At 34.5% G+C, this 13,630-nt stretch overlaps 1 protein-coding gene and 1 pseudogene across 1 annotated transcript in view; both read left to right on the plus strand.

Annotated features, from left to right (window-relative positions):
- The window catches only part of LOC117340708 (histidine N-alpha-methyltransferase-like), a 15,279-nt gene extending 12,282 nt beyond the window's left edge, over positions 1-2,997 (plus strand). The window contains exon 4 of the mRNA XM_033902472.1: positions 2,847-2,997. Coding sequence (XP_033758363.1) covers positions 2,847-2,997 — 151 coding nt within the window. The remainder of the gene's footprint in view (positions 1-2,846) is intronic.
- Positions 2,998-3,485: 488 nt separating this feature from the next.
- Positions 3,486-12,831, plus strand: LOC117340709 (annotated as a pseudogene).
- Positions 12,832-13,630: the final 799 nt, after the last annotated feature.

Here is a 13,630-nt window from a genome sequence, read left to right on the forward strand (position 1 = left end):
TTAAATATAGTTAATATGGTGAGTACATTTGCCATCACTGCTAAAAGTTAGACCTAACTGTTAGTAAACTAAGACAAAACTAACCGTATCATCAGCAAAGAAAATGTCGAGGTTGATAAGTGTTTAAGAATTTGTTTTCAGTGGATTAAATATAATATACAATTTTGCCCCTATTTCTGTATTACTCAGATCACTACTTTGTTTCAGTGTAATTTTGTTTTGTTAATTATCAATTATATAATAAAGGGAAATGTCATCATCAAAGGGTCAACCATTACATGTTACACAGTTAGTTATACATTTACATATATTGAAAGATAAAAATGGACCCACGTCAAACAAATGCCCCTATCCTCTGTTATAGACACTTTTGAGCATAACAGCACACTATTTTTCAGGTTTGATAATTTGTATGACTTACAATTATTCCACGCTACATGTTATCACAAATTATCTCTATAAAAGAAACTGTTAGCATCTACAGCGAATTATTTCTAAATTGAAGAAACTACATGTCCAAACAAACATGTTGGTATATTACAGGACTACTTTTGCAAATTTATAGATATTTTTTTCGTGTTTGAAATTCAAGACTATATTATATGACTATTAATACATGCAGCATGACTACACATTTTAAGTGGTAGCTTAACATACAGCAGAATATTGAATATCATGCATAAATGAAATGAATAATGATGATACAGCTGTTCGTTCGTTCGTTCCCCAGGGACGTTAGGGGCCACAATGGGGGAAATCCAAAGGTAAAGAAAATTGAGACTGGTCTTTTCAGGAGGTATCACAAAATACGACAATCAGAATTGATTATTTGTATGACCTCCGAACGAAATACGATTCAAATCTTTCATCATTGTTGGCAAAAAATGGGTTCGTGGGCAAATCCCCTTTGTTCCCCTTAGAATCACATTGTATCTTGAAACGTAACATTACAAAGCCTGCATAGCCTGATATCTTGTAACCAGAAAATAGAAATTAGATACGTAATATATCAATATGATTGGGGAGGAGTCACGCATTTCAAACTCTCTTTATTGTCATAGGCTCGGTTGTACAAGGGCAATAATTGTATATTCATGATTTTCCAGACGATCATATTCCTGGTGGAAAAATAGTAGAGCCATCTTGAAGATCTGTGTCGGGAGCGAACAGTAAGTTCTAAATATCAGTTTAAATTATTTTGGGTATATACGTCTTGTGCTGACATTTTTCGTTTACTATTTTTGGATTAACAGTTCCTTATCCAGCCTCTGAAGTTGTCTGACGTGTAGCTTCTACCTAAAACTGTGTCTCATCAAACACAATAATTGTAAGGTTGGCTCTTTTGTGGACTAAGGATTGGGTTTGTATTGTTTTCCGTTATAAAACAACATCAACAACTATATCAACAACAACAAGCAGTATTAACACCAAAAACAATTGTGATAATAATAACAACAAAACAACGTCATAATAACCAAACTATAGTTTAAACTATAATCAAACGAGAGCACAATTTGAAAGAAACTTGGAATAGGACGAGGATAATAACATCAAGCGTTTCGAAGCGCAAACGTCTTCTTCTCCAACCCACAAGTATAATATTTCCAAATGAAATCATGATGTAGACCATAAACATAGCTTTGTATTGTAATTTTTTCCGTCGCTTGTCGGCGGACTGTCACGAAAATCATGATAACTTATGGGAAGCAGGTATGTTACTATCCAGAAATGGACTTCACTGTAATCTTTGTCTAAGGACTAGATATGTTGTTTGTTGAATGTACTTTGTATAGTACCACTGTGCTACTCTGTTTTGGAGAGGACTTAAATAAAATCTGTCTGATGTCCAATCCTTTTGTCATAAAGTATATGTCAACACAATTATTTTGAAATTGGAATGGAAAATGAATTTACAATCGGGAGATTGAAATCATCACTTCAACCTTTTAGGGTCATTTTAGTTTCTTTTGTTTTTATAGGTTACACATTAACATATTTATGTAAAAACAAATCATGTGAAAAAAAATCGGGAGTATCGACATGGTTTCCAGTTGTGTACTGAGAGTATACATATTGGATTTTAGTTTTGTGGTTATTCACTGAAGTCAAAGGCCTACCTTACAAAATCGAGACCCTGTGAAGTTGAAAATCGTCTGCTAAGATGTGACTGGATAGACTTGAATCTTTTTCGAACGAAATATTCCTGAAATCGTTTTCACATACTGTCAAGACGACTTTCATTTAGAATTTAAGAACTGATATTCTTCTGAAAATAACGTAATTCCAGTCGATGGAAACTGTTTCCGAGGAATCGAGTCTATCCTGTGCAATACCCGTTCAAAGCCGCATCACTTCTAAATGTTAACCGTACAGCATTGCGCCGACAAACGGCTTGGATTTTAAACAATCAGAAATTATACAATTGTGAATAATTTGACGATATCTACAAACGTATATGCAATAGAAAATAAAGTCAAATTTGTGCAAAACTATTGTATGTGTTTGCTTTTAATAACGACACGAGGGACTACATTATTCCTTCTGGAAATTTCGGCTGTTCCGGTATTTGAACTAGATGACGTCAGTGATAGGGTAAGCGGCAAATTTAAACGAGTCATAATGTACAGTAAATAAAACATCTTTATGAATGTAAATATAACCATTGAACTGTTACCAAATGGTAGTATACAGTCGATATGAATACAATTTGGATGACAGATAAATATTTCATGTATGGCTTCTATTTACTTCTATTTATCTGTCACCCAAATTGTATTCGTATCGACTGTATACTACCATTTGGTAACAGTTTAATGCTTAAATAGACACTGGTATTTCTTTGTCAGGGGACAGAACCCAAAACCTTCCTCAAAGAGACTCAAACCCGCGACCTGCGAACTCCTGTTGGAAGCTCTGACAATGAGCTACCTGGCCACCGATGTTCAGTCCAGTTCAGTTCCACTACAAGGGAACAGCCTCATTCCCCTTTTTCCATGAATTCCACTTACAGTATACCTACTATGAGATACAGCATATCACCGTCTTCCCTGCATGTGTCTGCATGGCCTGGTTGTTGTGTGAGGTTATTTATATATCTATTCAATTCACAGCAGTTGCAAAAAAGTGAAATCTACCTCTCTTTTTTGCCCAGATTGAAAAAGTCGTACTGAGGAAACCGGAGTCAGAGTACATGGAGAAAAACCCTAGTGTCCACAGCTGCTGCCCCCCTCCCCCTACCCCCTCCCCCCTCCAAACCTCCCCTGTACTTTTTTTTTTGAAGGAAGAGGTGGGTAGATGTGCGTTATCTTGTTCATCCGGAAGTGTTTCTATTTCGCAACACGTTATATTAATAACATACTATACATGTACATGTATTATTTATGTCTGTAAATATTCTATTTTCAGATTTGAATATATTCAAAAGCGTCACATGATTCACTATAACAGTCAGGAGTCGATACAGCTGCCAATTATTAGACCTTATGATGGAGCTAAAAACATACGTTAGCGTTAACCATTCCAGTGCCGCGACAATTGGCAAGCGAGAGAAGTGGGCGCGGAAATCAGAATATATCTTGTCGCTGATTGGCTATACAGTTGGGTTGGGCGTGGTTTGGAGATTCCCTTATCTGTGTATGAGGAAATGGCGGTGGTAAGTTGGATTTATACAGTGTATCTCCCAATTACTCAAACCTGGATTACTTGAATACTCTTTATCCACCTTACGGATCGCTTAGTCCTGACAGCATCCTTAGAGTTGTTTGTGAATAACAGTGGATTACTCGAACCACTTTTAATTGACTAATATAACCAACCCTCCCATAGTAATATACATATTTCCCGAAAATGTGTCACAATAGACAGATCTTCTCACATATGATTGCATCACACTAGTCTCGAGATCTCGCGCTCGTATATTATTACATTATCATTACTACTAGGCGTAAATGATCTAGGGTTTTGCACTACGTGAATGGATGTCGTTCTATATTTTACATTTCTATGAAGATGCTAGCTATATTTTTGGGTTTTTTTTTTGTTTTTTTGTTTTTTTTTATTATTATTATTTTTTATTATTTTTTTTTGTCAACAAAACTGTTGTATCTCTTGCATTTTGTCTCTTAAAACTTTGCCATTCCGTAAATTTAATTCAAACCAGAACGACGGATATCTAGCTATTTAGCGTGGTCTTATAAGCAATGATAAATTTGGACATATCTATCTCATTCCTCAAACTAATGACGAGGCCCTTTGAGTGTTTTCTAGCGTTGTTTTATGTATTGAAGGTTTCACATACGCCCAAAAACAAAAACAAAAACAGATTATGTGATATTTATCAATTACAAATGTAGTTGAAATCAATTGACTGACATCTTTTCTTCCAGGAGCCTTCCTTATACCGTTCTTTGTGTGCATGTTGATATGTGGATTTCCTTTGTACTTCCTGGAGCTCTGCCTCGGTCAGTTTTCAGGGAAAACGCCACTGACAGTTTGGTGTATATGCCCTTTGTTCAAAGGTAAATCTTGAACAGTCCTTAGAATTTGGGCTAGATATTTGAATCTTTTTAAAGTTTCAATAGCTTCAATTTTGCATTCATTCCGTCATTCATTTGTTCACCTGATAAAATGATTATCTTGTTGCAACTTTTCCCATTTTGCAACTGCTCAATGAAGAAACGGCTAAGGGTCACGACATTGCATCAGTATCATACTCGGATGACAGGGAACCGAAATTGACCAATTTTGTTCATATAAAGAAATTCCGGACGCCTTCATCCCAGCTTAATGAGGAAAATAAATATTAAGATTTCATAACATTAACCAATGTGAGGTTGGGGTTGAGTCAAAGTCATTGATTTGTTATCAGCTCTTATAGGCTATAAATTATGTTCTCGGATTTCCTGGTCAATCTAAAGAAGTCTCTTAATGGCCAGTTTAAACAATGGCATCTCAATTCCACATTGGAGCGCAATTGGCCCCTCTGAATAGAACTTGGCAGAGCGCCAAGAGTATGTTTTTTTACACGAACTTGTCATATCTTTATCACACGAACCTCGTGCCTAGCATCCAGACTGTTAGTCTATTTGTTAAGGAGAATAATTTTGAAGCGGAATATTTACGATAGACGCCGCACCAGGGATCATCGGGCAGTAAAGCTAAAATATAGGGTCATGTTTACAATTTTAACCTCCATTACATAGCTGGGTGTTGTTAAATAAAACAGGAGTGGTTTAAGCTTAACAGAATCCTAATGGAACAGATACAACCAGATCCACTTCTTAATAGGAATCAGTATATCTGCTTTAAATGGAGCAAATCGCCGTGAGAAACTTGTCTTCATGCGATTGCGCAATGGCAATTCCTATATCGTGGACAGTTGTATTAAACGAGACGTAAGCCATACTATAAGATAGTTGTATCAAACAAGACGAATTCTATACATTAAGATTATTAAGCGATATAAATACCATACTTAAATATAGGTTTATTTAACGAAATAAGGGCCATACATTAAGATAGTTGTATTTAGCGAGATAAATACAATACTTTAAGATAGCAGTATTAACGAAATAAAGACCGCAATTTAAGAAAGTTGTATTTAACGAAATAAAGGCCATAATTTAAGATAGTTGTATTTAACGAAATAAAGGTCATACTTTACAATAGTTGTATTTAACGAAATAAAGACCATACCTCAATATTGCTAATTCAAACGAAATAAAAACAATACTTTAAGATATCTGTATTTAACGACACAAGGGCCATACTTAAGATAATTGTACCAAACAAGGCACAGCCGTACATTTAACGAAATAAAGACCATACTTTACGATATTTGTATTTTACGAAACAAATATCATACTTTACAATAGTTGTATTCAACGAAATAAAGACCATACTTTAACAAAGTTATATTTATCGAAATAAAGGCCATATTTTAAAGTAGTTGTATTTAATGAGATAAATACTATACTTTAAGAAAGATGTATTTAACGAAAAAAAGACCCTCCTTTAAGATAGTTGTATTTAACGAGACTAAGGCCATACTTTGTGTTAAACCTCTTATTAGTATTTACTGTCAAAAATTTATGATTGGTTTAAAACAGGCACATGGAAAGTATTCAACGTTCTCTCAGTTAACTGTTTATTTCATGCATTTTCATTGAATTTTCAAGAACAATAGGTCTATATATATCACAAAGGTATCAAAAACTTTTTATAATAAAAAATAAATGTTGTTTTTCAGGCCTGGGATTCTGTATGACAAGTATATCCTTCGTTGCCTCCCTGTACTATGGTCCAGTATTAGCATGGATCATGTACTATCTCTTCTCCTCCTTTTCCCCCTCTCAACCCTGGGCCTCGTGTGACAATGAATGGAATACTGAAAATTGTGTGGTTTTTCGCTCTAACTTGCCTGAAGCACTTACCAACGCCACGACGAATATCTCGTATCACAACAATACCACAAACGCAACAATGATGATTTCCCGGTCATTTCAGACAGCGTCGACTGAATTTTGGAGGTAATGATTTCAACTATATTGTTTCCATAGTGATTTGACTACTGACTTGTACATTATATGTATGATATTACTGGTTGTTTCAAATTGGTCTTTTTGCTATATTAATCCCACGTAAAGTAATTTTCACGTTTATGACGTCAGACATGTTTATGACGTCAGAGATAATTAGGAATGAATGTTGGCGGAATATATTTTGATACTCGGCTTGAGACGTCAAGATATGATACACGCCAAAGCTTATGACGTCAGAGATAATGAGGAATGAATGTTGGCGGAATATATTTTGATACTCGGCTTGAGACGTCAAGATATGATGCAAGCCCAGTTTGTTTATTATATTGTCTCCTTATGAACAGTTTAAATTCATTATTGATTTATTGATTTATTGATGTATTGATATATCTCAGATATCGAGTAACGGCTATGTCACATGGACTGGAAAGCCTTGGAACGCCTCAATGGCATCTAGTGCTCTCAATATTGGTATCTTACATATTAATGTTTATGTGCGTGTGGAAAGGGGTACAATCAGTCGGAAAGGTGAGAATATTTTTATTATTGTTTTGGATTAAGAATGACATATTTACAATAATTTAATTTTGTATGAAACACGCATTTTCATTGGCTGAAATAATTTTGTTATACCTCCATAACAAAATTGTTGACGTTGCGAAATGTAACGTCATTTTTGATTGGCAGATGACGTTGCGTAATAATTTATCACAGAAAAGAGTTCGCCAAAGAAAGTGAAATATCTTGGTGTGTATAAGACGAAATTAAATTATAAGAATTAACATTAATTATTTTTTCTGTTATACAGTCATAACATAAAAAACTGGAGTGTACTCTCTTCATAAACCGCTTCGCGGTTTATTTGAGTACACTCCAGTTTTTTCTGTTATGACTGTATAACAGAAAAAATAATTGATGTTAATCCTTAAATAATAGTCAGCTACTTTAATTAATATCTAAAGCAACCATATTGAATCTACTGGTGTATTTTTTGTATTTTTATCATTATTATTAATTTGCTGATTTTATTTTAGTTTATTTTTAACGTTATATATATGCCTTCCTCCCAGCAATAGAAATATTAATATGTATATATATATATTATACTTACGACTTAGTATGAATATTTATCTAATCTATGGTAGATAGGGGTTGCCAGAGTTGGGGAGCCCTGTTTTAAGCCCCAAACAATATTGTGTTCTCAAGAAGGGGGGCTTGTTCATTGTACACAATGAACTAATTAATTAACAGTATAATCAATTTTGAAAAATAAAATCATGATTGAACGTGTCCAAAAGCCTGAAGAAATTACGCTATAGTCTGGCAAATCTTTATCAGGATATTGATATTCATTATATAATTTAGAAGAGATAGTATTGTCCTTTATTCATTGTGACTCTAGGTGGCCTACGTGACAGCATTGCTACCATACTTACTCCTGGCGATCATCCTGGTCCGTAGTCTGTCTCTGGAAGGATCCGTTGATGGAGTGTTGTACTACTTACGGCCGGACTTCTCAAGGCTGCTCACTGTCAAGGTATCACTAAAGCATCAGAGAATACTGACATTAAAACAAATATATATATATATATATGAAATGCAGACCCTTAAAAATCTACAGGATAAATAAGACCAGGTGTCCTGCTTTGTCGGTGGCACCCGCGATGCAAATTGGTTAAAGCCTGGCTAAGCTAATTTTATCTAGGTATTCTAGGAACCGCCTGGCATATAAGCAAGCAAAGGATACATTTGATTTCATATTGCACAAGTATATATATATATATATATATATACATGTCCTAATAAGATGATATTGTCGACTTTCCGATGGAACCTTGTTTTGTTAGGCTTTCCGTAAATAGTATATATCTGTCACGGAAATCGTGATAATGATAAAGTACATTTTGTATGAGCCGCGGTGGCCGAGTGGTTAAGGTGTCCTGACACTTAAACACTACCCCTCCACCTCTGGGTTGCGAGTTCGAAATCTACGTGGGGCAGTTGCCAGGTACTGACCGTAGGCCGGTGGTTTTTCTCCTGGGTACTCCGGCTTTTCTCCACCTCCAAAACCTGGCACGTACTTAAATGACCCTGCCTGTTAATAGGACGTTAAACAAAAACAAACAAACAAACATTTTGCATATGTATAATAAATGACAGTAATGTGCCTCCGACAGTCAGCAAATATTATAGCATCTAATTCAGGAAGCTGATATGCTACTGGGGTACAGAAAACTACCCATAGCCCCCATTGTATGATCCGTAAAATGCTACTTAACTTAATATCGAATCTTTCTGTTTTCCTTTGTATATAATATATTGATACTACCCAGGTTTTGGTCTCGTTTTGCCCCTAAGAGGAAGAGATTTGGCTCTGCATCATGGCTTAGACCGATTGACCTACTTTCGTTGATAACTGGCATGCGTTGTAAATAGAGTTTAAAAGACTACTAAACATTTCCAGGTATGGCAAGAAGCAGCTATACAGGTGTTCTACTCACTCGGGCCTGCCTGGGGAGGTGTACTTACCATGGCCAGCTATAACCAATTCAACAACAAATGTTTCCAGTAAGATTTTATCGATATATGTTGATATATAATGATGTTTTATAATTACTTCCTAAATGTGTCAGTCAGCCTTGTTGATATTAGAAGGCATCTTTCTAGACACGGGATAAACACGTGCTATAATAGAGCATTTTAATATATTCATTGGTACAGGAGGTATTGTGTATTATGATACCGACTTCTAAAATCTTATTAATATTCCAAGTGAGGATGGATACATCCCACAATGGGTAAAACTATCTGTAAAACCAATAATAGAGCTTTTACAGGAATTTATTGGTGAAGTTTTTGATTCCTTTAAATCTGTTTGTTATAGAATATATCGAAATAATTGTGATTTTGGAAATTATTTAGAATTATTAAAATTTAATGATAATGTGCGAAGGTTATTGTATAAATTTAGAACATAAATTTATAGAGGAAACTGATGGCAAAATATTGAATATCACAATAGAATTTATTTTTTATTTTTTTCAATACACATGAAATCGGAGATGAATTCCACTTTTTATTGAATGTCCTTAATTGAATATAGAAAGAAAACTATATTTAGATAACTATGTTTACGAATTGCCAAATATTATTAAATTTTCAGAAATAATGAATACAAAAAAAATATCAAAAGGGTAAAGAAATTATGTAGATTTATAAAAATCATGTTTCAAAATATTTCATGTTCTGTACTCCACATGCATCAAATTTGCTTTGTACATTATTGTAAACACGGTTTTTTCTCTGTACATATGATTTTGTGAACAGATATGAAATAAAGTTTGAAGGTTTGGTAATTGACATCAGAATGTCTGTTTCTCTACAGAGATGCAGTTCTGTGCACCGCCATCGACTGTTTCAGCAATTTCTTCTGTGGGTTCGTGGTCTTCACCATCCTCGGATTTTTAGCCCATGAATCTGGAATGAGTATTGATGAAGTTGCCGAATCTGGTATTTTTTTTATGTAACATAAAATAGTGAATTGGTGTCATTGAAAATTACTTTGAAAATATTGCTTCTTCTCATAAGAGGATGACCATATTGAGAGGAATTATCAGTTGCGTATGGTTTACAAAAACGTGTAGTCGAAACTAATTTCGCTCGACATGATCACCATGGAAAATTTTGAAAAAAAAAACCCACGATATTGTTGGATACACGTATTGCGACACTGCCTTATTTTCGACGTATCACTTGAAGTTTAAAGCATATGATCTTTGCTGAAATTGAAAGGGATTCATCGACTGAAAATTTAACAGAAATCTTTCTTGAATCTCCTGAATAGATCATGATGTATTAGATGAGTCAAAATAAAGGTTTAGTCAAGTATAAGTAAGTGAGCGTCATGGTGATCATCTGTTTAAGCTTGTTAATTTCGTCATTGACGCTAAGGTATTGCATATGGTCTGAAGATGCCTGGTCTCCCGTTTATTGATTAGTGACAGTTTCCTACCGCTACAAGGAGGCCCCGCCTAAAAATGACATTGCATGTTCATCGGGCGGTAAACCCAGCAAATAAACTTTCACAACTTTAACACTCCACGCTCTTTTTGTGTTGTACTTCCAGTATAATCAATGGTACCTCAATATGTTGAGCTAGAATTGATGCAAAATTCATTAAAATGTAGGCCTACATAACAAACTCTAAATGCAAATGCCTTTCTTCCTACGATACGTTCTACCTTGTTAAACAAATTCTTTACGTACCAGATCTACAGATTACCTACATGTACAGGCGATGTATTCCTTTTGCCTATTTCAGGTCCAGGACTGGTATTCCAGGTATACCCTGAAGCCATATCTCGCCTTCCGCTCCCAAACATGTGGGCTGTGTTGTTTTTTGTGATGTTGTTAGCCGTTGGTCTCGACAGCCAGGTAGGTCATATATTACATTGTTTGATATCGTTCAGAATGCACACAATTCTATTGTTTACGTCATTTGAATCAGCTTTCTATTGTCATATTCAGAAGCAAATTATTGAAGCCCACACCAAATAATTCTTAAACCCCGTCACTGACCACGGTACGTTGCTTGTGAGTAGATTGAGACATTGTAAATATTTTATTGATCACAAATAAATTGTTTTGAATTGTATCCGTCTTAAAGTGTAATAGTGATTTATTCCACTCTAGTTCGGACTTCTCGAGACTGTCATTGGCGGCTTACAAGATATGTTCCCCAATACGCTTGGTAGGAGGAAGCAGCTGCTGTTGTTGGGAACATTCCTGGTCTACTTTCTAATTGGACTTGTTTTCACGACACCAGTAAGTTCAAAATCAAAAGAAGAATTGATATAAATGATATGTAATAAGCATGTCCAAATTATTGAAGCAGTCAGTGAATTATGGATAGCAACGCGAGAAAAAAAATTAATAAATTATTTTAAAATAACTCATAAATTATTTTAGAATTTACTAATATGATGTCAAAATTATTTATAATTTGGAATCATTTTTGACAAAGGGACGAATGAAATATAATAAATGATTCATGAGAACATTTTTGAGGATTATTCAAAATATAATAAATTATTTCAAAATTTAGTTTAAAATATTCCTAGGTCTGTACTTTCATATTACCCATATTTGCCATTTGGCGCCAACTCTGTTTACCTGTTGGCGTGGTTGATTTGATGTTAACGGTACGTGTTATACATGGTTAGTAAAGTTTCATGCTAAGACCAGTAATCTGCTTTCATATCAAAACCGTGATGACATATCATGGAGTTGTCCTGCGTTAATCTATCGGCTATAAGAAAAAGATGTCTGGATATGTTCTGCGTTTACTTTTTACTTTGCTCCAAATATTTCATATTGCTCACCCCTCCTACCTATCCCCCTTTTTGAGTCAAATTCTGAGATCAAAACACATCACAGTCATCACAGCACATGGGATTATAGGCATGACAAATATAAATTCTAATCTCTTCACTAATTCTTTTAAAATCAAAAATGTCTGAATATCCAAAATGTTAGAGGGCTCAAAATATTTTCCAATGGCGAGATGAAGGCTATCAAATTTATTGAAATGAATGACCATGATAATCTTTCACAATGTTCATGTATTTAAGTCAGATGTACAACATGAAAAGATTATTAACTTGGGGTCCTGGCACAGATGGTTTCACAGCTGAATTTTTTAAATGTTTTTGGAAACAGTTAGGGGTTTTCATAGTCAGGTCTATAAATTTTGGATATATCAAGGAGATGTTGTCTGTAACCCAAAAACAAGGTGTAATAACATGTATTCCTAAGGGAGATAAGCCCAGACAGTTTTTAAAAAATTGGCGACCCATTACCCTTCTAAATATAGTTTATAAAATAGCCTCAGGATGTATAGCAAGTAGGATTAAAAATGTTTTAGATAAATTAATATGTGAAGATCAGACAGGATTTCTTACTGGTCGCCCTATTGGGGAGAATACAAGACTTGTTTATGATATTATGCAGTATGCTGAAGAAAAATATATTCCGGGTATGTTACTCATGTTAGATTTCGAAAAAGCCTTTGATTCTGTGTCGTGGAAATTTGTAAATAAAGTTCTGAAATATTTTAATTTTGGGCCAGGCATACAAAAGTGGGTTAAATTGTTTAATAGTAATATTACTGCAACTGTGAACCAGGGGGGAAATTTGTCACCTTTTCTTCATATCAAAAGAGGCTGTCGTCAAGGGGACCCGATTTCCCCATATATTTTTATTTTATGTGTTGAAATTCTAGGAATCAGGTTAAGAAATAACAAAAAGATTAAGGGCATAGATGTAGGCAATTTTCCCATTCTAATTTCGCAGTATGCTGATGATACCACACTTATACTTAATGGCTCGGAATTATCTTTAAAGGAATCCATTATTGAGTTAAACACCTTTGCAAACATCTCTGGGTTAAAACGTAATGTTGATAAAACACAGGTTGTTTGGATAGGGAGCAAAAGTTACAGTGATGATACCTTCCTACCGGAATTAAATTTACAATGGGGAAGAACAAAATTCACATTGCTTGGAATTGAATTTGATGTGAACCTGCATGTAATTCCCAAACTAAATTTTGATAAAAAGTTAATTAAACTTAAAGCACTGATAAAGACATGGAGTAGAAGAATACTTACACCCATAGGGAGAATAGCCTTAATTAAGTCTCTTTTGTTATCTCAATTCAACCATCTATTTATTTCTCTACCTAATCCAAATGAACAATTTCTTCAAGAGCTCAACTCAATCCTTTTTAACTTTTTATGGAATAGTAAGGTAGATAAAGTAAAGAGAGATATTATAACACAAGATTATCATGAAGGGGGTCTGAAAATGGTAAATGTAAAACTATTTATTGATTCATTGAAACTTAGCTGGGTAAGGCGGTTGCTAAAAAAAACATGCAAATGGCAAATTATTTTTGAATCACACACTGATATACAAAAATTATCAACATGTGGTAGCGAGTTTATTGAGGAATGCCGAACAATATGTAAGAATAAATTCTGGAAAGATGTTTTAAAAGCATGGAAACAATTTATTGATGCTGAGGGGGTGAA

Source organism: Pecten maximus, chromosome 13, assembly GCF_902652985.1.
Source record: "Pecten maximus chromosome 13, xPecMax1.1, whole genome shotgun sequence".
NCBI lineage: Eukaryota > Metazoa > Mollusca > Bivalvia > Pectinida > Pectinidae > Pecten > Pecten maximus.